The 27,643-nt window shown below is 40.8% G+C and overlaps 1 protein-coding gene across 7 annotated transcripts in view; it reads right to left on the minus strand.

The window, feature by feature from the left end:
* The window catches only part of atp2b2 (ATPase plasma membrane Ca2+ transporting 2), a 112,351-nt gene that overhangs the window by 43,609 nt on the left and 41,099 nt on the right, over positions 1-27,643 (minus strand). For 2 of the 7 annotated variants that reach the window (XM_062404967.1, XM_062404942.1), the window contains exons 1-2: positions 25,107-25,224; positions 12,355-13,070 (exon numbers count right to left, since the gene is read on the minus strand). In XM_062404967.1, the coding sequence (XP_062260951.1) occupies positions 12,355-12,553 (199 nt within the window). In that variant the 5' untranslated portion in view covers positions 12,554-13,070; positions 25,107-25,224. Of the gene's footprint in view, positions 1-12,354; positions 13,373-25,106; positions 25,229-27,643 lie in introns of those variants that run through there. The other 5 variants (XM_062404984.1, XM_062404976.1, XM_062404958.1 and 2 more) reach the window with 5 other exon arrangements.

Here is a 27,643-nt window from a genome sequence, read left to right on the forward strand (position 1 = left end):
CTCTAATTGACCATGGGTGTGAATGTGAAGGGTTGTTTGTCCCTGTATGTTGGCCCTGTGATATGCTGGCCACCTGTTGGTCCAACTCTACAACAAAACTGCCAGGGCTAAATCTGATTTGATTTTGACGATAGTACAAACTGATCACAAAAAGCACTTTTTACTCTCGGACTTCTACATCTTTAACTATTAAGACAGATAAGCCACCAAGTCGGAATGTCAGTGACAATTTCTGTTCAGTAAAAAAACAAAAAAACAAACAAATGCCAGAGCAGTTTTTAACAGTTACCCAACAACTAAAAAAAATGTTGAAATGCAGAAAAAAATAATATGCAATCGTGTGTGTGAGAGAGAGTCTGTGGGGGCAGCTGTACAAGTGGGTGAGCTTTGCTGTCAGGCACTGTGCATAGGAGTCTGACTCATGCGGGAGATGCTAAAGTGGAGTGAGAGAACACAGCTCACAGCTTTCTCTCTCTCTCTCTCTCTCTATCTCTCCGTCTCTCTCTCTCGCTCTCTCACACTCACACCACTCACTCTGCAAGAAAACTAATCATTACTTAGCGCTCCTATTTTGCTGAATATATCGACATAAGTGTGTAGAGAGAAACTTGTAAGGGGACAAATGAATTAAGACGGTTTCTATGACGATTCCTCTTGCACTTGTATGTTCATTTAAAATGCGAAGAAAAGGCAGATTATGTAATGTTATGCAAGAAAAACCGGCTTGTGCGATTACAAAACAACATAAAAAAAAACACGATAGCTGCTCATATCACAGAATTTGAAATCCCAAAGGTTTAATTTACACCTCTTAGAAAGTCTTCTTTGGAGGCCTGGCAAGTAGCACATCAAGAGCAGCACAGAGGGAGAAAAACAGTAACAAGCTGATAGTGACTCGTGTGGAATGAAGGCCTTTTAAATTCATGACACAGTTATTTTGTGCATTGGTTAGGCTGGTTTGTACCATTGATCTGTGGGTTATGTGCATTTGAAAGGAAGGAATAATGATCGTAGTTGTATTATGATTACGCCTCTTTGCAATCTCATGCGGCGCGATTCTGCCATGTTGGCATTGGTGGGAAGATCCACTACATCAAACCAAGTGATCCCAATTCTCCATTAGGCTGTATCGACAAATGACAAGTCTGTGGGAAGCAGGACACCAGTGTGAACTATTACTGCCTGCCTAAGCCAACCAGATCAGATAAAGCATCTACCAGGTTTCCTCTATTCTGCTCATTAATTGTTTTTTCCTCTGAGTCAAGGGTCTGAGAGTAGAGGATGTTGTTTGCTGCACAGATTGCGAAGCCCCTTGAGGCAAAGGTTTGATTTGAGATGAAGAGATATATAAAATAACATTTGTTTGACTTGACTTGGTTAAGCTTTGTGTTCATCTGCTCTATATCTGTTGTATTAGTAAAGTCGTTTTCAGACAGAAATCTTGAGCACAACGCAGCAGGAGGTTTTATGCACAGACGCATTCACAACAGCAACACATTCTCCGCGTGAGGTGGAGCAGTCGGGCGCAGCAGACAAAGGCAGGAAGTGACGTATAAACTTCCCTGTCTAGATCATGGGATTTGTTTACAGCTCCCTGACACCGTCAGCTGCTCCTTACACCACAAACTCTCTTCAAATGTTGGTTGGTGTCTTCTACGTGTAAGGCACCGTTTTTAGAGAGATATTTGTTTTCTTTTAGTTTTGTCATTTTTGAATCTGTCGGGTGTCAGAAACCTCATCAACCGCCCCACTCGCTTGGGGGGGGATCCCCTGATGTGTTCACATATCTACTTTTCCTGTACTTCTACAGAGAATCTAGAAAGTACGGAGTGTCTCCTCCTCGGACAATTGCGTCCACACATGCATCTCCTCCTGAGAAAATACGCAGGATCTGTGGAGTCCAGTGCATGTCAGAAGCAGGTTGTTTTAGGTTTATGACACAACAGAGTTACATTCCTTGTTTGCGTTCAGATGCCCGGCAAACAATGCTGATTCAGAACACAAGGTTGTAGTCGTGACAACAATGCTTCAAATATGGACGTTGCTGCAAAAAAAACACAAACATAGTGTTGATGTTTCACACATCTTTGACCCAACAGCACACCACGTCAGTTAATTTACCACAGTTTTATGGTAGGACATCTGAGATTAGTGTTTCCATTTCACTATCTGACCACATGTGAAAAATGGTCCCAATATCCCCTTCTGTTCTTGAGTTACGGCAGTGAATAGTGGCCAGACCCCTTATTGCAGAACGTTGAGTTGAGAAAATCAAGTTTACCACATAATCATATACCACAATTATTAGCACTATCTTATAAGACATATGTGAATATGAATTCTTGAGTAATGGGCTTAAATATGAACTTGAGGTCAGTTCATCCTTGAGTTTAAGTTCATTGCATTCCTGTGATATGAGAATAGGATCTCTTGGTGAACTTATTTGACATTTAGTGTATCTGCTACATCATCTGAGCCTCATACACTGAAATGTTAGTTGGACCAATTGCCCTATATGTGGACACAACTTAAATTAAACATCTGTTCATGTGTGTGTGTGTGTGTGTGTGTGTGTGTGTGTGTGTGTGTGTGTGTGTGTGTGTGTGAAAGAGGGAGAGAGAGATAAGGCGTGAGTGTGTGAGCGTGTTAAGACACATCTGCTTAGTGATAAGAGCAAAGTGTAATAGGGTCAGTAACCTCAGCCTGTAATTCCAGACTGTTCAACCATTCACTCAATCAATCTATCACTGCATCCCTCCGTTATTCCATCCTTCCATCCAGCCAGCCATAAAATTGTCTTTGATTTAATTTATCCATCTACTAAAAAATATGAATTATGGGGGGCAGATGCCAATTCCAATATCGGGAAGTAAAAAAAAAAAAAAAATCTAAAATCGACTATTATTTTATCCATTTGTAGATATTGTCATTCCTTTAACTGAAGCTTGATCTTTTTAAGTTTAACCATGAACTTGATTTTAATTAAATAAAAAAACTGTAGCTATATAAAGCAGTTGTACGAATGGCTGCAGAAATATGAAGAGGGAAGGAATGTTTCTATGAATGTTAACCCGACTAATATGGTGTATCTTTAGCCAACCATGCCAGTTAATAGGTGTTAGCTGTTTCTATTTTCCCTAATGCCCTCTCCACACACACACACACGCACACACACACACACACACGCACAAACACACACAGCCATTCCCAACAGGGTCACCCCCCCCCCCCCCCCCCCCCGCCCGGGAGTGAAAGGGAGAATCAGAGGCTGAAAGGGAGAGCAGCAGTCATCTATCTGCTGTCTCCCATCTGGGTGTAAGTCTCTGGTTTCGCCCTGGGGCTCAGATAAGCTCCGGACACAATAGGAACAGCTATTAAAATTCAAACTACCAGAGTCATGAAATAGTCATGACAGGTGAGGGAAATCTACACACTCTAATGCGCCTCTCATTGTCAGTTCACAAGCAACTGCAAGACAAATATACATTTTAATTAAATATATACAATTAAGCAACAACATAATTTAGCAGTATTCAAGATTAATCAATGTATTTTTGTATGATTTAATGAATTCAGCATATAATAATATTTATATAATCCTTCAACCCTTGCAAAAATGGTTTGGAGAGTTAAAAGAGAATTGATCGCTGGCCTTGTTATGTGTTGTTTATTGACTTGTCACTGTTTTGAGCCCCTGCCATCCAGAACGTTCCACTGTTTGCACAGTTATATGAATGTAAAAGCACATGTATTTATGATGTATTCAACACAACTGAGTCTATTGTTGTTTTCAATGTGATTTTAGTTTAGAGTATTCATTTAATCAGAAATTATGAATACCTTTTCCAGATGTAAAAATCTATGTGTAAAATACCCCGACATAAATTTATTTAAATCCAATCTACTAAATTGTAAATAACAGAATATTGGAATACTATAAGGCAATAGCACTGTGAATCACAGTCACAAGAGAAAGGGGCATATAAGGACAATGTCCAAGCTTAAGTGATGTATTTGCATTTTTGGCAGTGTTTGATTTTGGCGATTGAATTTTGCCCTTGGGTTAGGATGACTATCCCAGAAATAGTATCCATATTCCCCTGGATCAATGTTTCAGTTCATCTTTTCTGCTGCTTTTTGCTAGTGAGCAAGGAAAAAAGCTATAGGTTCAGAGAAGCCAAAGGTCCAAGTTAACCAAAGACGGCCTCAATGTTTCAGTTCATCTTTTCTGCTGCTTCTCGAATGACATGGATTAGTCTCCAATGCAATATGGTTATCAAAGTTAAGAAATAGCCGCTTTGTTCCTTCTAGCAAGGCAGAGGTGGTTGCCGGACCAAGACTCCATCGGTTTGCCCTTGAGAAGGAAACTCTGTTTGCCTTGGCAGCAGTGGTATCACCCATATTCTGACCCACAGCAGGACAAGAGGGAGGAGAGAGTCAACTCAGGAAAAGAGCTGACATGGAGAGAAACAAGGCGTTTATAGCTCAGCAACTTCCAGCTAAAAGCAATGCCATGCCTGTCAGCTCACTATCCATACTCCTGGCCTCCAGCTGCCAGTTCAGAAGAGAGTTGAGAGGACAAAAACTTGAATCACATACGGTGTCAATTTCTGGCATATGTAAAAATTCAAGTGCTTTTGAACAAGACACGAAAAATTCGAGGAAATGAAACAGACCTTGATATGTGTTCTTTGGTATTACACCATCATGATTTTTTTGATTGGCAAAAAAGTTATAATAAAATAATGATATACTGGTCATTCACAATGAGAGCACTAGCAGGGGTGCAGGCAGGCAGGCATGTCGGTACCAGGTCCACAACCAAATAATTGTATTCAGCCAAAATGGAAATAAAATCTAACAAAACCTACCTGTAACTGAATTATCTTGTATAGAATTACTGCATACAAGTTTTGTACAATTAACATTTTGAATCTTTATTCTTTTCATTTTAAATATTTGTTTACATTACTTTCTCCAGGAAAGGTGTTCATCGTGAGACTTCCCCGTCTACCATATAGTCAAATACACTGTAGCTCAGACTCACACCAACAGTTACACTGCTGTGAGTCAGCACCAGGCTCCATGGGAACAGGCCAGTGATGTCTGGTTTTTGGCATCTGTCCTCTTAATTCAGTCAGGCATCTCTTGGGACAGCTGACTACACTGCCAGTCATGTCCAGCATCTGTGTGTGTGTGTGTGTGTGTGTGTGTGTGTGTGTGTGTGCACGCATGTGCAATTGTACATATTCACAACTGACGATCCCTCTGACAAGATGGGATTTAATAGGAGAACATTTTCACTGCCTCAATAAAACAACTAAGCTCAAGTGTCATTTAATATACAGTATACAAAATACATATAGAGCAATATTTAGAAAATGGGTTAGGGTTAGTGTTATCAACCCCTTATCAACTCCCTTTTCTTGAATAGGGCTCAGTTCGAAACTAGGAATGAATTTGATTTTACATATTATTATTTCAATTTTAGTTTTAGTCCTCTAAAACCGGCCCACAGTGTTCTCCTCCACAGACAGTAATAACACCCTGTTCGTCTTTTACATTATGCTACATTAAGAAAATTGGCACCACTTAATATTTTACGCTATAATATTAGTTGTATTAATTCTAAATAGGTGAACAGGAGTATTAATTGATCCTATTTGTCCATGTGTCTGCAGTTGTGATAAATATAATGATTTTGCTCAAAGTGCGCTAATGTAGGGTGGTTGACTAAAGTGCCAAAATACTGCTTCAGTTTACCTCAAGGTCAAAGCTACTCCGCATAGGGAAAAACACCTGTGTGAGTAGTATATATATTGTGTGTGTGTGTGTGTGTTTGTGTGTGTGTGTGTGTGTCTACCCACGATCTGGTTCTGCTCCCTTACAGAGCAAAATGGCTGTGAATCATTTATAATCTTTCCTCTGAGAGCCGTCTCCCTCTCCCTTCTTCGCCTCCTATTTCATTCTATTTCTTTTTCTACCTTTTCCATCCCTTTTTACAGAGCTGCCAGGGGAGTGGAGGAAAAAGGGAGGGCTGAGAGGAGAAGAACAGAGGAGGACGATGAAGACAAGGAGGAGAGGAGGAGTGGGAGAAATTGTCCTTATTAAAGATATGGCGGCTCCCTGTGAGAGATCCCTTGTGGGACAGAGATTAAATAGACTGCGTCAGAGGGGAACGTGCTCGCGGTAATGCGACTGGAGGACGCGATTAGTACTATCATCAGGGAGGGATGGAGGGGATATGGAAAAATAAGACTGCAAGCAGGAGAGGTGGGATGTGGGTGAAGAAAGGAGGAGAAAGGTTAAGAACAGACAAGGAAAATGTGAGATCTAGAATCACAAAACCTGAACAGTGGGCTTCATTTCAAGGGTAAAATCAAAATAAGGGAGGAAAATGAGGAAGGAGATGAAATTGGAGAACAGAGGGAGTGTTGCAAACAAGCTCTGCAACCACAGAAAGGGGAGAGAGCGAAGAGGATGATAGACAGAAGTGGAGAAGAGGTGGATGACAGCTGAGTGGGGAAAACTGTTTCCTGAGTTATGTATAGAAGTCATAGGCCCCGAGTATCACAAGAGTCTAATTCTATTCATTTATCTGTGACCATGCACCAAAGCACAGAAAAAAAGATTGCTCGACAGTCCTTCCTCCCTATCACTCATCATTCATTCTTGTCAAATTTTTCTGTATTTTCTTTCTTCTACATTTTCAGATAGCTACACATATCACTACATCTGTGACCTTGATCTATAGGCAATGTCACTGGAGAAAAACGGATGCTGACGTTGAAATCCCTGATTACAGATCAGCATGTGTTATGGTTTTGAATCTGGTTTTGAATAATTAATTGAGTGTTTGCCTCAGTGAATGGTCTTTTCTTTTACCCAAAAGAAACATTGGATTAGGAAAAGAAACACCATCCATGATGAATCGGCTGGCCACCTTTCACTGTCGTCATTCATACCATTATATGAACAATGCAGGGACATTCCCATTGGGGACCTGCTGTAAACATGACTGTCCTCAATCAACTGATTGAAACCTTCATTTCTGCAGTAAACCTGCAGTGCTTGCTTTTACTAAAGGTTTCCCACTAATAGCGGTGCAAACGCAATTTGAATACAAAATGCTTTTGAAATGACAGACTACTTTTTCCACCACTATGACGCTGTTACTAACTTAGTTAAAGAGGTGGGAGCAGGAAAGAGAGATGATGAAGGTTATAAATGTAGAGCAGGTCTATTTAGGCTACGCTGTACACTGGCCTACTGGGATATGAGCGACCGACCAGTACACCGAAAATAGAAATGGGAGCAGAGAGGAGAGAGAAAGGAGGATTGGTGAGATGTGGTGAGACAGAAAAATAGTAGAGAGAGAGAGAGAGAGAGAGAGAGAGAGAGAGAGAGAGAGAGAGAGAGAGAGAGAGCGAGAAGCGATTAAAAGGCTTCATGAGGAGGGAGAGGAGGTCTGAAGGGGACAGGAGGGCGAGGCAGGGAGGGAGAACGAGGTAGGAAGGAAGGAAATTTGACTGAGTTGCAAAGTGGTAGAAAATAGTTGCATTCATGCCAATAGTTGGATTAAAAGCCTGATACCCCTTTCATATCAGTAGAAGAAATGTGTACCTGGAGCTAGTTTGCTTAGAGGCAAATGTGGGAAACACTTGACCTGGCAAACAAAACCCACTGACCAATGCCTCCATAACGCACTGATTAACAGCTATATATACTTATGGTTAATCCCTACAAAAACCAAGAGAAATAATTCTATGCTGGTTTATGTGCCGACCATTCTTGGGGTAGTTGCCAGGCAACCAGTTAAGACTCCAGAAAGTCACTGATCACAGCCAAGAAACAGAGGGAGAGTGGTTTGAAGCTTCTCATCTGACCCCCAGCAAGGAGCTGCAACAAATGTAATATCACGTTTGATTCATCCATGCTCCAACAGCCAGTTACCTGCCATTGTCTAACATTTTTTTTATTTTATCTACAAATCCCAGATACCTTATATAATCATCAAGTTTCTTCTTCACAATTAAATAATGTGAAGGGGATGTGGACAAGAATAAATATTCCCATTTGCCAGTAACATTTTAGCAGAAATATTTAGATGTGTAAGTTGTACATTTTATGTTGGGTAAGAGATCAATATAGTTAAGATGTGGTTTACCTGTGGTTAGGATATTGATATGGTCTTAATCATTAACTGCTGGTTTCTCTGGATGATGGGAGAAGGTGACGTTCAGGAAGAGTTATAGACGGAAGCAGTAAAATCAGGGAACCAAAGGCCAATGAGAGACTGAGAGAGGAGAGTGGTAGTAATGACACTGAAATGAGGTTTAGTGATGGAGGGCAAAGTAAAACAATGGGATAACACAAACCATGACAACATCAACACATTAAGATTGTAACCCATAAGTACTCTTTACTCATTATATTACTACTTTACTATACAACAGTGATTGAGATAAAGATCACACATACACAGATGCTCGGTCATGGCTAGAAATTGTTAGTAGGACGAGAGGTGAATTTGAAGGATCTTCCTAGGTAGGAAATGAAAAGGCTTATTTCCCAGCTGGGAATAAGTTATTAAAAAGAAAAACTGTTGAATTTAACTGGTTGTAAATTGAATTCCTTCCAGCTTTATTAATTAGTGTGAAGCACTATCTTCCCTTAGCATGAGAGATATGCCACGAGTAAAGCGGTTATGGCGCAATTAAAAGGTGATAGAATGTCCGTTACCTTGAACAAACTAAGGGATTTCTCCAGGTTTGAACACTGTTGGAAACATTTTGGATAATGTAAGTAAACACAATTAATAACACAGTTCTAATCATTTCTAGACATCTTAAGAAAGAGTTGTTACATATTATTACATCCAAGTATCCTGAAACTCTGCGCTTTTGTGCCTCCTTGCATTTAATGTGGTTGCCACACGTATCTGTATTTATTTCTCTTCTGCCGCAAGATCTGGCCAAGTACCATCCTCCCCTCCCATTTCCCACAACATCAAAGACTATCAGTGCCCTGAGCACCTCTTCATCCTCCTGACCCTCGAAGAATGGCTATGCCCTGAGCACTCTCACGTTTCTCTGCTCCCTGTGCAGGAGGACCTACCCATGTGCTGCAGCTCTCTGTCGGTCTCTTGACAAAATGGTAGTTACTGTGTGAACACCCACAAACTGTCTTTTCTTCTATCGTATGAGAAACAGGTCATATGCTGAGCGCCTTCCTGCCACCCCTTCTTGAAAAACTGAGCTGTAGTCTGACATCCCATGGCCCTTGAATGACTCATGCCCTTCACCAACTGCCTGCCTCAGGGAAATGCTAGCTTCTTCACCTCAGAGTCACCTACAAGGCAGCAAATGGGTAACTACATCCTTGGTGCGGGTGCAAGTAGACGAGCAAAGGGGAAGATTGAAGGGTGAAACTGAACAATCAGGGCATGTTACAGAATTAGATGTGCTTCTTTAACAGCATTCCTTTTAATCATAATCATAATAATGTATCAAGATATGTCATTCTGTTGTACATCCATTGTAGTCATTTCACCGTAGGGTTTGGCAATCGGACGAATATATCCAGTCTTATGAATAAATAGTCCTCCCAAATAAATCGTTGATAGGCGGTCGTTGGACTGACGGTGGGCGATTGGAAAATGCTTGCATGTAGCCCAAACCTATTTCCCTTGCTTATGGTATAAAAATAAAGGTTTGTATGTCCTTTTAGGTATGGGGTTTAAACTAGACATATGTTTTATATCACGTATGTTCATCGTGTGTGAGAGAATCTATAGCAGCCCTGAATCTTCTATGATTAGAAATGCAGTGGCCGCTATGTTATGTTATCTAGGCCTTTAATCCTGAGGCCTAGATAATGTAGATGAATTAATCAACAGGCTCTCAACTGTCTGACTGGTGGATTCAGTATTTTTCTATATTTTATAGTTTCTTGTACTGAAGCAACACTGCGTCTTAGAGCCAAGTGCATCGAAAGCATGCGGTAAAGTGTGTAACCACTTCACCGGTTGCATTTTTACATTCACAGAGCCATTATGCATTTATGCCGTGTAATGGAGTATAGCCATTCATGAATGGTTAGTATCATGTGAAAGAGCTGATATAGGCTACAGTGTGCAGGGCAAATAGGTCAACCATGCTAGGGGCCTCTAACCATCAAACACAGGCCCCTGGGACACATACACATTAGACGCACCACACATGATGACAGCGAGCAATACAGAATACCCTCAAAGATAATTACCACGATCATATTTCGGAGGTAACATATGTTGTGTGGAGCAACCGCAGAACACACAAGGGGACCAACACCGCATAAACATGGAAACACCTGGGATCACTAATGCAAATAGATGCCTCAGATACCATCACTCAGTTTCCACTTAGTGAATGTTCCAGCGAGAGTGAAATTATTCATCATAACAAATAATAATTATACTCAGGGATGAGAGAGGAGGGGCGTCCTGCTTGTTGGCACTATAGGGCAAGATTTTAACGAAAACACAGAGACTTGATGAATGGATTTAATTAGTGACATTGCTGAAAAAATGACATGATAAGGAAGCACCTTAATTACCCATACTACACAAGCTACACAATATTTTTATTAATCAGCTAGAAACTAACTTTCTGAAAATAATTGATAGCACATGCACACCTGAGGTTGTGATAAACCGGTGGGAATTTAGAACTGATAATTTTTGACTAGACAATGATCAAAAACTATTTTACACCACCACTGAGAATAATCTGAGCATGCAAGTCTAAAACTAAAGTGAAATGGCACCTAATAAGCTGTAGTGTTATGTATAAGCCACATACAAAACTGGGGGGAAACCTTGGTGAGTTATTCATTGCTTTTCCTTTTTGTAATGTTTTAGGATAATGAAGTGGAAAATGTACTTTCCCCACAATGTCAGTAACACTGTTGGAGACAACAGAAAGAAATCAAAATGAAATGCTAGGTTAAACAAATTAGATTACCAGTGATAGAAAGCATTTCAATAATTAGTCTTTTCCTATTTCTATTGGATAATTGTAATTACTTTAATTTTGGCTTTATTACAAGTCTGCAGGCTGTGATTCTGGTTTAGTGTTTAGCGCATGGAGAAAAGGCAATAGTCAGAAAGCTCACGAGAAAGGGAAAATTAAATTAAAATGTTTCAATTTATGATGATTTTATTGCTAATTTAAATTCAGTTTCATTTCAGTATTTCTTAAGGCCTATGGGCATCGTTTCACTCAGATGCTGCGAATATGGTGATCACCAACAGACACTGCAACTGTATCTGATTCAGTGTTAATAAGAGCTTTTATTTGACTGTTAGTTTAACTCTGAACTGATCTCATTTACTCTGCTGTTTAGGAGCTTCAAGAACTATCCCCAGCTGACCTGGAAGTGGTGTTATTGGATGAGAAGACCAGGAAACACAATCTTCTCTGAGTATCATCCTTTCAGGTAACAAGTGACTTATGATATCACACAAGTGACGTTATGTGAATAATGATCAATGATCCTGACGTCAAGGGATGGGGGGGAGGGGGGGTGAATGATTTTGAACAGATTCAACACAGATGGAGCCATGACAGTGGGTCACTTGTATGTGCTCACTGTTCTGCTGCTTCACTGTTTCTAAGCAGAAGGGAGAATAAATGGAGACAATGAAATAATAAACGAATAAGTAAATATAGCTCTGTGATTAGGAGTCTGTGATAGGTATGTCATTTTCTTATTAATGAAAAAAATAATTAATTCTAATGCAACTACAGTGATTAATAAGCATTTTTTAAGGATAAATACATTAAAATGTGGTATTTGCACTGAAGGAAGGGAATCATTGTTACCTTTTCCAATTACTAAACAGGAAAAGAATACATATGAAACAGATTTGTTTTTATAATTTCTCACACCCAGTCCATATATGCCCAACATGGCCAAAAGCGCTCCTGTGTTGCACCGACAGGAGAATGAGGCATGGGGGCTTGTGTGAGAGAGGGGGGAGTGACAGAGGCTAAACTGTCCGGAGAGAATTCTATGCATACTAAAGAGATCGAACACATGCAGGCTGAGGAGGATTTTCATTAGTCCCCTCAAACGGGACTCCCTCCCTCCCCTGCCTGCTGTTGTGTGATGCTGTGCTTACGCATTTCTCGAGGTGCTTTACAGGGTTTCTGAGTGTCTGTGCTTTATGTCTTCAGTGGTTATTATACCAAATAAAGCCGGTGTGACAGGTAAATATTGATCAATATGAGGTTCTTCATACAATACACATCAGTCTGCATATTCACACAGATATCAATGCACCTGCACACTGAGACAAGCACGGGGACTTACCTTCTGTGGGTGAGGTTTGCAGTCGTGTGCACATTCCCTCCACATCTCCGTAGTCCTCCTGGATCTTGACCACCGCCTCTGTGCTTCGTAGCTCCATCAACGAGCGCAGCTCCATGACCGAGCAGCCGAAGCCAGCCACCTGGTCGCTGTCATTTCTTTGGTTCTTGGCGTAAAAATCACTGTTCGACATGTCTCCCATGATGCCGGCTAGTCAAGTCAGTTAGATAAGTGTTTGTTATTGCTTATAAATCAATCAAAAAGCCTGCACAACAGAGAGATGAGTGGAGAGAAAAAAAAAATCCAAAATAGGTATCAAGCAGGCGACAACAACCAAAAAAAGGAAAAAGGAATGCCAGTTGAAGGTAATGTCCAAGGGGATAAAGTGATGAGCAGCCTTTCTGTTTCAGGAGAGGCTATCGGATATCAGCAGACCAAAAACCATCAAAGAGAAGAAACAAGAAGAGGAGAAAGAGCAGCGAAGAACGAGGAGAGAGGAGGGGGCGATGAAACACAAGTGGGGATCATCCAGGTGAGCGTTGGACAGCCCCAGTGGTCAGGTCCTGAGTAGGGCAATGATGGGGGTTGCAACTCCTGTAGGTCTCAGGCTCACCACGGCTGCAGTCCAGACCCGCTCCATGTGTGGCTTCCCATTGCTGCTATTCTGCTGTTTCCTCCGCTGCCTCTCCGTCTCTACATGGTGGTCTTCCCCATCACTGCTACAGAGAGAAAGAGAGAGAGAGAAAGGGAGAGATAGAGAGAGAGAGAGAGAGAGAGAGTGAGTCGAATCCAAATAGGACAGAAGGTGAGGGAGGAGAAGGAGGAGGGAGAGACACACAGAGAGAGAGAGAGAGAGAGAGAGAGAGAGCACAAGGATGAGCGTTGCGTTCTCAGAGCAGTGGTGAATGCAGCGGTGGGTGGTGCACAGCTGAAGAACAGTCTCTCCTGGCTGCTGCAGTGACTGTGTCTCTACTGTCTCTATCTACTGCTGCTGCTGCTGCTGCTGTTACTGGTGCCGGTGCTACTAACCTCATTCTGAGGACAGCAACGGATAGAGAAAGAGAGAAAGACGATATGGAAAAGAGGGAGGGCAAAAAGAGGAGGATGCTCCTTTCTGGTGCAGAGCAGAGAGGAGTTGTGCACGGGTGGGTGGCTGGGGCTGCTCTGACGACAGAGCAGGGAGGCACCACGTAACGATGTGCTGTCACAGGGAGAATGGGCTGAGCCGTGGAGCTGCTACATCACCACTAGTTTTCTCTCAATCTATATCAAGCGACCTCCTCTTTGCTAAACGTCCATTAAGATCCATTCCTCTCTATCCGTCCTCTCATCTTAGAACTACACTTATAAAACAGACATGTGTGGTTTTAAAATAGTTAAGTGCAGTTTACTCATCAACCGTGATTCACAGTTTATACTGTCAATGGCACAGAGGAAAATGCAGCACGAGAAATTCTCATAAATCATAGTCTTTCCGTGATATTTGTTGACAGGGAAAACACAATATAGCCACCATTTATTATTTCAATCAATGACATCAGTGATCCAGCATGTCACACATGGATCACTTCTCCACCAAAAAGGTTTCATTATTAATATTATTATCACCATCCAAAGCACCACCTACCCACTAAGGGGAAGACCTGATGCTACGGTAAATCAACACTACAGCATAAAAACTCTCCGGATGTTCTGTTACTCCGCCACCTGTTATGTACCTATTCAAATTGCAAGAAATTTGGCTATGAGGTCCACAGGGGGTTAATAATGCAACAATTAAATTAAACATTTAAATCAAATATATGCATAGAAATATAATCTTGATATGTTAAGTATATGATGGTAGAGTGGTTAGTAAAAGGAAGATGAGCTTACAAAAAAGAGTAGTATGTAAAAAAAAAAAAGAGCAAGATGCAACTTAACTGCTAAATTGTTGCCTTTTAGGTAGAAATGTGAATTAACAGTGAGTCTGAAACTTGCCAGGCTGACCAAAATCAGCTAGGTGTCCAGTCACACATACCAAGCCTGATGATACAGACGGGAATGGTAGACACAATTGTGCGATCAGGAACAGCAGGGCAGCGACCTTGTCACTTCAGGTTGGCAAGAGACCCTGCCAACAATCCACATCTGTAACTCCACAGGAAGCAGCCCTGTGTGTTAATGAGCGCAAGCCCTTACTGAAGTTACAAAGTATGACAGCATTTGGCAAAGTCGGCAATGACAGGTGCAAAGCACTTAAACTGCAAGACATTTCTGTAAAGCAGATTAAGGGGAGAATTTATTTCCTATGTATCAAAATAGCGTTAAAACAATACTTATATTCCCATGTAGTATGATTTTGGATAGTTTTCATTTCTTAAACCGAACTAGAACAGCATGAGGCAGGACTACATCTTACTCTGTGTATTTTATGCAACCTTTTATGCTGCCCCCCCCCCCGGCCTGCCAATCAGGTCCAATCAATGCTGGCGGTAGTCTCTGCACGCCATGGCACACTCTGTGCCGCCCAGATCTTCCAAAACCCGTCAAATGAAAGGAAAACAAACGCTCTCCCAGGACCTGTGTGTTTATTTGTGTGCCTGAATGCTTAATGAAGTGGCTGGCTGAGGAGAGAAGCTACATCACACAGGTAATTCTCTTTCCAACCAGATGGACTACCTGCAAGAGAGAAAGAGAGACCACTCATCACTGAGTACCTGCACTGTGTTTCCACACCGAGAGCAAGGCTGGTTTTATGTCCTACTAGCTTGTCTCATGCTGGTCACAGTCTAAATACTGAGCAGCCCTTTACCCGAGCACTGATAAACATTTTTCTGAAAGTAAATTTTTTTTTTTACATTTGTACCTTTTAGGAAAAAACACTTCTTACTCAATCTTAATTCAAGCTGGTTCTTCCTTAATTTGTAAAACGTTTCTTGTTTGAAATAACCGTAGTTGATAGCGATGCAGTGTTACATAACACAAGTAACACAGAAAGTCAGCACAGCTCCTCATCACTTACCATGTAAGGTTGTGTATTTCCAGTTTCATATCATCATGTTGGTGATGTAAAAGACTGGTGGTGGTGGTGGTAGATTCTGCTGGCATGCATTAGCTTGACTTCATGTGTGCACAATCGATTTCTTCCTTCCTTGCAAAAGGAGGGCACCTGTGAGCAGAGCTGTTGATGATGTGTGTGCATTCACAGATTACACCTTAATAAAAACAATGTGTCAAAGTGGTTCCTGTTCACTGTTTAATATTTTAAACATCAAAGAGGCAAATTTCACACTAAATGTTCAGGGTATGGAGCTTTTGCTAATTTGTTTAGCCCTAGAAAAAACCTTCTGCCCTCAATATTTCCATCAACACTCCAAAACCATTTCTCCTACCTGTCTGTCCGCCGAATCTGCATTGTCCTACGGGTCTACCTGCACCTGACTGAACACTTCCCTGCTGTGCTATTCTTCTGTCTACCTCCCTGCCTACTTACCAGTCTTTCAGCATAATTGCTGGCAAGCTCACCAAGGCTTGACAGTGAACAATGAGTAACATATGATCAAACACTTATAGAGAAAGAGCAGCTTTTAAAATAATCAACAGCTTTTCTTCTTACCTAATGTGCAAGAACACTTAATTGGACTTTCTGAACTTGAACACCATATGGGATTCGTATTAAGACACTGAGCGCTGAGGCCAGATGCTAAGACCTTGTATGCCTTGTGAAAAACGTATGAAAAACCTCAGAAATTACACACCCCTGAACAGCTGGTCAATAATTGTGGACATGACATGTCGTAGACGTTAGCTTTTGGACCTTATTGTTTTCACTTACAAATACAATATGTTACTTGGCCACCAAGTGGGATTGTGGGAGATGTATAGTCTTAACCACCACAGCAAAAAATCTGCCAAACTCGAAACAACTGGCCATCTATCTAGCTAGAAGTGTGTTTTTTCTTCATCAGTAGTTGTTTTTCCCGCAGAGACTGGTAAAGCCATTGGTAAAGTGGATGTTAGGGACTTGGACGTTACCTTCAAATCAAATAGACATTTTTAATGAACAATAGTTATGTATTGTATATCTGTCAATTTTTTTGTTGGTGTAATTAAAATGGAAAAAATGTTTCTACAATAATACTTTGCATCACTGCAGTACCTTTTCTATTAGTGTTGCTGCAAGGGCACTTTATATTCTTAAGTGCTTTGCAGACTGGCAACCTGAGTCAATAATTCAATAAAATTAAAAGTTTATACACTCAAATATGATACCAAAACATGCCTCCCTAGCTTATCAATATTTTCTATTGGTATGTGAGGCTTTTAAGAATTGGAGATGATCTCGTCTAACACTGTAGGTTATAGAGCTCTTAAATGTGATATTATGATCTTAGCCTCACTTTAATTTATCCTTAAGCCAGACTTGTTCAAATTCACACATTAAAACTATCTTGTGTAATAAAATATTATGTATTATAATTAAGTGCAATGATCTGACGAGCGGTGGGTCGTTTTTTCCCCCTCCTTAGTAAAGCCATTGGCATTCTCTGCGTATCTGTTTCAAAATGTCCTTGAGCAAAGTGAGGCAGAGCAGAGGTATGAGCTGTGCCCACTGCACCATCAACAACACCAGCAGCATACAAGCTGGCATACAACCCCCCCTGCCTGTGACAAAACGTAGTGCAGGAGGTTTCATTGACAGGGGATGCTGCGCTGCACACTTGCACGTTAATTAAGATCACATCATAATTTCAGATGTCAGGTTAAGACAGTCTCGTGGGTCTTTGTGTCATGACATGAAGAGTTTTACTTCAAAACATGTTCAAAAGCACTGATCAGGTTTCATATGGAGGGGAGCAGATAAGATCAACACTTTATAATGGGATACAACAGTGATGCATCTCCGCTTGAAAACTTCGGCCTCAGAAACAATGACTGGGGCAGGTCGATGCTTAGAAAATAACCCATCATCACTTCACTGCCAGTCTCAAAAAATGTTGTCCAGCTACAACCAATCAGCAAGTTAGTTTACTGGTTGTAGCTTTATCCCTTTCAAAAGGAATCCTGCATGATTTAATGACAGCATGACAAAGCAAGTACTTATAACAGTGCTGCTTGAGAGTTCAAATAAAAAAACAATAAGCTCTCAAAGAATAAATAGTAATATTGTATAGGTTGTTTATGACACTGCCAATGCGTGCCGTGACATATTTGCAAAATTGTCTAGAAATGGTGCACAATAACCAGGGAATCCCCTTAAATACGTACATGCACATATTAGATAGAAGTTGCAGTTCAATACTGCACTGCATTATCCATGTAAACTGACATTGGTGAATTTTTATATAACAACCAAACCGAGAGCCGTTCTGGCACCATTAGTGCTCTCTAATTGGATTGAAAGCAGCTGTCATGCTAACTAAGTGCGTAGACAGAGTCTGAAGAAGAAAAGGAAATTTGGAAACAAGTCCACGAGCTTGCAAAGGACTGCAGCTGCACTTATATCAGGCTAAAGAGACGAAAAATACAAAGGAGGAGAGAGAAACACAAATACTGTGTGTTTGCTATGTCCAGTCATAAATCGTGAGGAGCTTTTGAAGAGAAACAGTTGACCAGGCAACCCCGGTAGCTGCAGGGGTTGCTGCGTGTGACCGCAGAGTGAGAGTGAGAAGCGAGAAAGTGAGAAGTGGTGATGATATGCTGTAGCTGTGAGATGACTGTGTAAGAGGACAGAGGGTGGCACACTGAGTGATTTAAGCCTTTGGTCCAAACAAGAATCTCCACCAGGCCGCATCATTCACATCTATTAAAAACATCCTCCTCCTCAACAACATTGTTGTGCCACTGTAGGTTCCTCAATCACAGTCGCTTCCTTCCTGACTTCACCAGCCTCTATTTCATTCCCTGGCTCTGCAGCAGTCACACCATTTGTGGCTGTTGTAAAATGCCCCCTTTCCTCTCGCCTTGGTCTGTATTTCATATTCAACTGCCTGCTTGTTCTAGTTCCCTCTCTTCTTTCAGTGTAACATATTTGCATCAACATTCACAATGATTTAAATGAGTAAATATTTACTATTTTGTACAGATTGTATCCTGCCTGAAGTAGTGGTGTTGATGCCCATTAACAACAGTAATCAATCCATGCGGAAATATATGGTTATAATGACTGAAAAACCATCTAAACAAAATTTTGTCTGCACATAATGATCTAATGCTAAATAGCAGTATAGTAGGAGAGAGGATACTCTGGTGCATCTGCGGCAGGATTGCCTCTGCAGGAGATCATCCTATAAAATAGGAGCATGTCTGCTCTCTTCTGATGAATTATCCAATTAGACTCAACGGTCCGATTCCTCCGTTGCATGGCACCTTGCTGTCAATCACCTTAGACAGAAACTTAGGGGAGTGAACCCCTGGTAAATTATAAGCGATATTTTAAAGCAAGGAAAGAGTGGTGCAGACGGGAATAGGATGACACTAAGAATCAGGAGCATGAGATTAACTGCATATAAATCAGAAAGAAGTTTAAGTATATTGTTTTTTATCATTAACAATGACTGCATGTGATTTTCTATGGTTCTGGGTAATCAGCATCACAAACTAAAGTCCTTCCTGTAGCCCCTTCAAGTAGAGGCCATGTCAAGACTATTTGATGGTTTGCCATGATGCCCGGCAGATATTTCACTTTTCTAGTGAAATATTGATCTCAAACCCTGCTGGTGGAGGGGTATTTAATTACCTCTTCCAAAAAGGATATGTTTTTGCACCTATCCGTTGGTATGTCTGTTTGTTATACAGCAGAAATACACAAAAACTACTGAACAGATTTCATAGACACTTGGGTTTGGACATGGAAATCTCACTGCAAAACTATTAATATACCACTATCCACATAAGTACATATACAATTGACGTTATATAGAAAAGCTTTGTATAATAACAAGCTAACTTAACATGTTGAACATGGTACATATTAGCTGTTAAGCAGGATAGCATGTTGACATTGATGTTAAGCTCAAAGCACTGTCTCTATATGACAGGATAAAATATAACATGCTTGCAGTATGCCATTATAATATGAAACAACCTTTCTAAGAAAAATAAGTAAACTCAGTTAAGATACTGTACAAACAATACAATCACAAACAGGAAAACTGTTGTAGCATCAGCCTTTTCCCATGTGCCCTTTAATGACGGTTACAACTTTCAAAGCCTTCGGTATCATGACCTCATCCACCTAAACCTACTCGAACGCAGGATGTTCATAATCTGTTTCACCAAAAGATCCAATACCTTAAGAGTATAAACCATCAAACATGTGGATGACAAATTGGCTTCTGGTGAATTTACTATCCTCACACAGTATGACCCATGGTGCATGTCCACATGTAATACACAAGAGTAATGGTACCGAGTCTGACACTTGCTCGAGAAGGTTTCTAATCAAGAAAGATCCTGCATTATCACTTCCAAAGGTGAATGCTTAAAGGTTGTTTTTAATGAAGCAGAGGCTGTGAATTTAAAGTTGTAAGTTAAGTTTCGGGACTTTTTTTGTGCGCAGGCAGATTCTAGTTTTTTATCACTAATTCCAATAAGGCTTGGACTAATCTTTGTGTTTACATGTGTTTAGAAAAACATTTATTTTGGTCTTGTAATTTCTGCCAAATTTGGTTTGTTGGACAGTTACACACTGGTGAAAAGAGAGGGACGTACTTTAAATGCCCTGTTCTCTGTTCATGTCAGATACAAAAAAAAATTCAATCATATGAGAGCACTGAACATAGATGCATGTTTATTTTCACTCCAGTTTCAGAAATGACCCCTGATATCAAGAGCCTGAGATTCAATTATCATCATTATGATATTTGTCGTGTTGTGAGCATTTATGCACGAACAAATAGTTATAACAGGATTGCTCACGCTGGTTTGACCTAATACCAATTAGTAGGAGCAATTATCTGTCAACAAAACCCAGCTGCTAAAAACTTAGAAATCCATTTGTGGCATGTGTCGAGATCCTGATCTCAGATCCCTCATCTGTTCCTGGATTTGAGTGTAGTCGCTTTAATGCTGCTTTTCAATGGGCCAATTAATCTGTACCCACAAAACATCCGGGAATCAAAAAGCATGATACAGCTGCTCACAGGAGACCTTCCTGTGCAGCTGCTGGGTTAGCATAGAGAGACATCATCTGAGGTGAAAAGCATGGCACCTGACTGCTTTGTCAATTCAAAGGATATAAAATAATGGAATAGAATAGTGTCTATTGAATAGTGCGTCTATTTTTAACTTAAAACTTTGAGTATTTTTTTAGTTTTAGTTTCACCGTTCCAGAGCACTGAGCGACAGACCACCCAAATAAAAGTGTCGGACTAATCTGTTAAGCAGCCAGACATTGTGTAAGACTTGAAGACGGGTTTGATATGGGAAGAATATGCAAGTTCACAAGGGGATCATTCATCATCCCTGGGCTACTGTAAAATCTGGCAGCCGCCGTAGGAGGACCCTCTCCCGATGTACTTATAAAGTATTTAAAGAGAAAAGGGCGCATTCTTGTGGAAGAAAACAATAATTTGTACAACATTTGTACATATTTATTTAATATTCTGCCAATTAGTCTCTTTGACCCCAAATCTTACACACAAAATGTCTATTATGCTGCAATATTAGCAAGGTATTTTAGCAAATTGATTAAAGTTTTAAATTTGTTAATGCTTGCTAACTACGAACTAGCTTATGTATGCAAAGTATCATGCAAAAACCCTAACTTAATGGATTAGTTCAAAACCATATATGCTACAGAGTGCAGGAATGCATGTTAGCATGACCAACAGAATGCTGACTGCAGTTCACTTAAGGGTCATCAGTGTCCTTAATAACAAGGACTTTCTGAATGTGTACCCCTCAGCGTGTCTGCCTGTTTGGTCTTTGAACCTTTCCTTTGTCTGTTTACCTCCCATCTGCATGTTTGTCTCTTTTACCACCAGTGGTAAATTATTTATATGTTAATGCCAGACTCTTCATCAGGGGGGTACATTTGGAGCCTGTGAGGATCTTATGTTGGGTATCTGTGACAAATCCGTCTAATGGTGCCACTGAGCAAGTTGGACTACAATATACAACAATAGCTGGCAAAACATCTGGCCCTGGCGATGTGCGTGTGCCATTGTTTCTGGAGAACGAGCGTTGGTTTAGCCACAGGAAGAAAAGAACTGGTGTTCCAGGTTTCACTGAAAAATAGGACAACAGGCATAAGGCCTAGAAAGATAGACTAGAAATAGACGCAGGGATGTTATTCTGGCTTGATTTCAGCTCTCTATAGGGAGATAAGGAGGAATTGAAATGCATGCAGTAGAGCATGTCTATCTAACTGTTAATAGAACAAAAGAGAAGGCTTACAAAAGATTCACCAGTAACAATTTCAGTGCAACAAACACATTTACGTAATTTTTTTTCTTCATGATGATTAGTTTCACTACTACATGCAGTGTGAATTTTCCTTTGGATTGGCAAATACAAACATTGAACTTGCTGCTGCAATGGCCCTCTCATTGCTCCAGATGAGCCTGTGGAAATCATGGGGGAGTTATTGGTCTAATTAAATTCAACACATGCAGGCTAAGTGTGCTAGAAGGGGGCTAAAACAAAAGGAGAGGAATGGAGAGGAGGATAAAGACATTTTTCCCAAAGATGAGGAGCAACAGAAGTCCGGTGACTTTAACCTCCTTGAACATAACGTAAATACAGGACATTGTGAATCAGGTCTCCGACGAATAGGGTAATTTAATCTGAATTGGGTTTCACTTCCTAAAACTGATATTGATTTGTCATTGTTACATGTAATTTAAAAACTTTCCCAAAATATATGTTCAATGAAATACCTGTTAAGTACAAACAATGGTAAGAAATGTGTTTTTCAAGACTGCAACTTAATTACTTTACATTTTGATACCTGAGAGGGGCACAGTGTACCGTGTATATTCTAAATATACAGTGTCAAATGTGTCAAAATTGGAGCTGTTGATGACATGAGACAAGCTCTTTTAGCCACTTTTTTACCACTTTAATATGGTAAATTATGGTATTGGTATTGGCTTGCTTTTTTGCATTGAAGTGAAGAGAGAGAAACATACTAAAAGTAGAATAGCATATTACCACAACCCACAACATTGCAACATTAACAATAATTCCAAACACCCCTTTAAACTGATTAAAAAAGTATTTTGATGTGAGTTTAAATGTTTGCATATGACAAACACAAAAGTAAAAAGGTGGTCTAAGACCTTAAATGTGGATTAATGAAGAGGAGGGGAACATTTGATCTTCAAAAACATGACCTCACTTGCTATACTACAGAAATATTACAATAAATGTATATTTGAGAATATAAAATTTGCCAACCACCCGCCAACAATCACATTTTGTTCCAAAAAGCTTTCCCCAGCTTTACAAAGTGCTCAATAACGTTAATCCCCCAGGATTTTCCATCAGAATGATGTGAATATGAAAGAGGCAAATCTTCTAAATAAGCTTATTTGACTGCAACACTGAACAGACCTCAAAGTGCAACAACAAGTCCTCACTGACCAGAACATTTAAGAAAAAAATCCTTATTTGAGCAGCAAACAAAAGATCTAATAACAGTCAACAGGACAAGTATCAGAAAAAAGCTATTGATTACCATTTCCCAGTGCGGAACAGACTAATAAATGAAGACCAACAGTCTGCACTGTCAATTCTTACAATGAGTGATTTGAACATGGCTTAGACTAATTGAAAAAACACAGACACTAAATATGACATTACACTGAGCACCAGTGGGTGTCAGTGTCAAGAGACTGCATGCAAGTACTTACATCCTGCTTCTTCTTATGCATTTTATTATTTTCATCTTGCAGGATGGTCATCAGTAGTAAAAATCATAAAGAATCATCCTGTTTCCCTCGTGAAATCTGAATAATTGATCATCTTTAAATGAATTATGAGTGAGAATAAAAATAAAACTGTCCTCCAACTGTATGACAGCCCTCTCTCTCCTCTCCTCTCACCCCTCTTGCATCTCCTATTCTGGTAGAAAGGCTCACAAACACAAAACAAACTATTTATAAAAATGACCAAACACCATCTTTTATCTTCTGTCATTTGTTATTACAGACGAGACAAGAAGTAATAAATGAACACTTAACAGCACGAGTCCCTTTCTTGCTGAAAAATGACAGTTCTCTTCAGCACTGTACTTGTCGATGTGCTACACAGAGGTGATGATGACACAGCAAACTTTATTGCACTGCGACGCGAACAGATTGAGATATGACAGAGCAGCGCGGGGCAAGGATTTACTTTCTTTTTTTTTCAAGCACACGTCTGTTGTTCCTCTTATATATATATCATGACACAATATCATTAACAGGCATATTTTTGTATATGTATGCAAGTACATTCTCATGTTACCATACTACTAAAGGAAAGACCTGGGGAAGTTAGTGATACAGTACTTATATGAATTTTCTCCAGAAATGATGTGGAAATGGAAACTTCACATGGTTTAAATGTTCCTATTTAGGTCTGAAGTTTTAGACAGAGGTGGAATCTGTTGCTGCATGTTTACTGTGTTACTACACTCCTACGAGAGTGATACAGGGATTAAATAAAGAAAAAGAGTGAGGGTACAATGAAAGAGAGAGAGAGGGGGGTGAAAGAGGACTGCCACTCTGATTCTGAGCTGTCTGGCCATCTTGGTGCAGTAGAGCTGATGTTTGAGGTCACACAGTCGTCCCAAGTGAGGCACAATCAATTTCCTATGACAGCCTCTGTTACAGTGTGGCTGACTGACTGAATGAATGACTGAAAAACTAACTTGCTGACTGAATTAATGCATGAGTGACTGAACAACCCGCTGGTTGACTAAGTTGGTGGCGAGACTGGTTGAGTGATTGATGACATTTCTTGGAATGTTTTTTTTTTTGTGCGCACATTGACTAACTGGCTGCCGAATGAACTGACCAGTTAAGAAGGCAGCGATAGTGTCAGTTAATTAGAGCAATGATCAGTCAGTTTGAAAGGACGAGCAAGAAAAGAACTAACCACCTAGTGGCATTACTAAATCATCAACCTGTGACGGGAGTCAGCCACTGAGCCAGACAGTCAGAGAAAGCAGAGAGCCAACGGGTCATGGAGGAGAGGTGATAATGCTCCTTATTAATATTGTCACCACGCCAAACCAGTCAGTTAGCTAATGCAGTGAGGACAGCTAGCCTGCAGACACACATGATCAGTTACAGCAGCAGACCTGCGGCTGTGTCAGCACCAGTCAATAAGAGTCACAGAGAGGAGGGACTTCAATCTGCCAGCAGATGAACAGGTGAGAAATTTGTAAATTTTCATCTACAGAAAATTAAAAGTCAAGAGGATTTAATATATACACATTTTTTAGCATGTAAAGATCAACTACATCGTTCAAGCATGACTCCATTCTGCAGGCAAAAATTGTTACCACGGACTATCCTTCGTCTTCAAATGTCCCTCTCTCCCTCTATTGCAGAGCATCGTCTCCAAACCCCTCGCCTGCAGATACGAGGCTACAATATACTTGACATTCTGCGTACCCACAAACCTCACAAGGGACAACATGTACAGATTAATATTCACACACTGCAGCCTCCTTACATGCAGATGATTTATACCAACAGAATAAAAAGCCAGTAATGAAACCAGCATAATGCAGATAAGCTGTTCTTCCATTTACGATTTAGATAAGGATAACGTATACTTACATTGTAGCAAGGTTATCACCACCATCATCGTGGCATAAAAATCCTCCCACCTAAAAATTGTATTGCAACGGCACATGCAGCAGCGGACTAACCACCACAGTGGCTTTCAGTATGTGTGTGTATGTGTGAATGTGTGTGGATGTGTATGTGAGTGAGTGTAGGTGTGCGTGTGTGTGGAGACTCGCTAAGCTGCACTCTCACTGCTCCTGCCTCAGCTGGGGTTGTCTCAATGCACAGCCTGTACCATGTCAGCAGGCAGCAGGGGTGGGCGTGTGTGTGTACGCGCGCACGCAAAACTGTATGTGTGGTTGTGTTCCGTGTCGGTGTGTGTGTATGTTCAGTGCTGCATAGCAGAGAGGCTTTTCTTCACTTGACAAGACTTTTCCCTGACTGATTAGATAGATCAAGACAGATAACTGAAAATATAAATTGATGAGAATAGAGAAGAAAAGAAGGTTGGAAGAAGAAGGGAACAGATGTGACAGTCAATCCTTCACTACGTTTCTCTTTCTCCCTTGCTCCCTCGTCTCACTGTCTTTGACATTTTGCTCCCAGAGGACAGCAGAGGGTCCACTGTAGACACAATCACAACCTCATTCCAGAAATGACAGGAGAGGGAAGAAAGATTGACAAAAAATGGGGGGCAAGGTTAGACAGAGGAAACAGAAAGCTTATAGAAATGAGAGTAAATGGCGAGAACTGGACTGAAGGATGTAGAGGTAAGGAAGGAGGGAGTGCATGAGTGAAAAAAACTGAGTGGGAGGAGATGGAAGAAAAAGAGGGGAGGGTAACTTTCAAGGACATGCGTCATTGTCGGGGCTCATTCCTGTGTTCTGCAGATCGGGATTCTGGCACAACACGCACAAACTTGCATGCAGCTCACCCCTGTGGACATGGTGGCTGCAGAACATGAAGCCTACTTGTACCTGCCTATACGTGTGCAAATTTGTCTGCGTGTCCGGCTCATACGCCACTATCACACACAGACACACCTGTTCTGCCTCTGACAGTCATCTGGCTATCAAGCAAGCCGGGCACGACAGGAAAGGATAACAGCTTTGTGTCATGTTGCCGTCACGTTACTATCCCAGATCTCATCTTGTCACAGCTTGCAGGGAGAGGGAGAGGGAAAAAAAGAAGAGCGAGAACCTTACAGTGTCTAACTGTTTCCTCTCTCACTTTCTGTCTTTTTTATTCGTATGTGTGTGTTTTTACTCTTGTGTTTTGTCAGTGTTTTCCTGCGTCTTTGTCTCACTGGGCAACACAGTCGGCACCAGCATCACCAGCAGCATTCCCACACTTAAGGGTTATTCCCACTATAGGATGAGTAAGCATCAAACAGAGCTGAGCTCGGGACATAAAATACACAGCATGTACTGACATACTTACAGTAGAGGTCTCAGCTTTTTGCGGCATGCGCTACAGTAACACAGGTGCTACACACCCGTTTGCACTTGAGAAGTGTGTCTTCAGTTATCTGCCAAGTTTTGAGCCAGAAAATGAGGCATTAGGTAACAGAAAATGGGCTATTGTGTGGCGGTTTGAAGGGTTCTGTCCTGGTTAATTTCAGTAAAGAACAGTACTGGGCTAAGCATTCTAAATTTTGATGTCATCATCTTGTTTTTTAGTGTTGCTCCTGTTTTTTCCATTTCTCCATCTCCTTGGAGCTATACTTTTAAGGAGATCAGATTAAGCCACCATTCCCTACGTTCTCAAGGGGTTACATACTATATACATTTTGTATTATGGACAGTATATTGTGTTCAGGTGAAGTGATCCCTCGCATCCCTGAAATAATCTGATTCAAATTCTAATTAAAAGCAATTCATGGAGGCTGAACAAAAAGCTGATTATTCATCAAAGCAACAGCTTGATGCCAACATGACCAGAGACCAGCTGCCACATGAGCTTCAGCACGGCAGGTGACGGCAGGTACAATAGAATAGAATAAAAAGAGGTCTTGGAGGCCTGAAATACACCTAATTTCAGGTCTGTATTGATTGTATAACTCTGTACAAAGTTTGAGTACATTAGTTTAGTTTTCTGAAGGAGAGAGGGAGAGAGGTAGAGAGAGTGAGAGGGAGCGGTGATGGGGATCAGAAACAGGCCCTGAATATCAATGCAGCACGTTTGAGAGAATTCAGGGCTGCAGTGCACCAAAACCTGGGAGGAAGAGCATGAGAGGACAATAGCATCTCAGGCAGCCACAGATGGAACACAGATCCTCGCTGTCAAGACCACCTATGCAAACTCCGGCTGTCTTGCTCCACGTATTTGAATCAAAACACATCAAGAGATACCGCTCATCATTTGGATTTCCTCTTTGACTTCACAATTTAAACTGTCCGATCAAAAGTTTAAATAAGAGGCAAAGTTTTCAACTGAGACCTTCAGAGACATAATGCCTTCAGTGTTACCACTGAACATATAGCCACAGCTATGTTTTTTATTGTAAACTACAGCGTCTTTTTCCTCATTCAAATCCTGCAAGATTGATTAGTTTTAAATACATGCTGCAGGTTTTCCTTCACACCTAA

This window comes from Platichthys flesus, chromosome 2 (genome assembly GCF_949316205.1).
Source record: "Platichthys flesus chromosome 2, fPlaFle2.1, whole genome shotgun sequence".
Lineage (NCBI taxonomy): Eukaryota > Metazoa > Chordata > Actinopteri > Pleuronectiformes > Pleuronectidae > Platichthys > Platichthys flesus.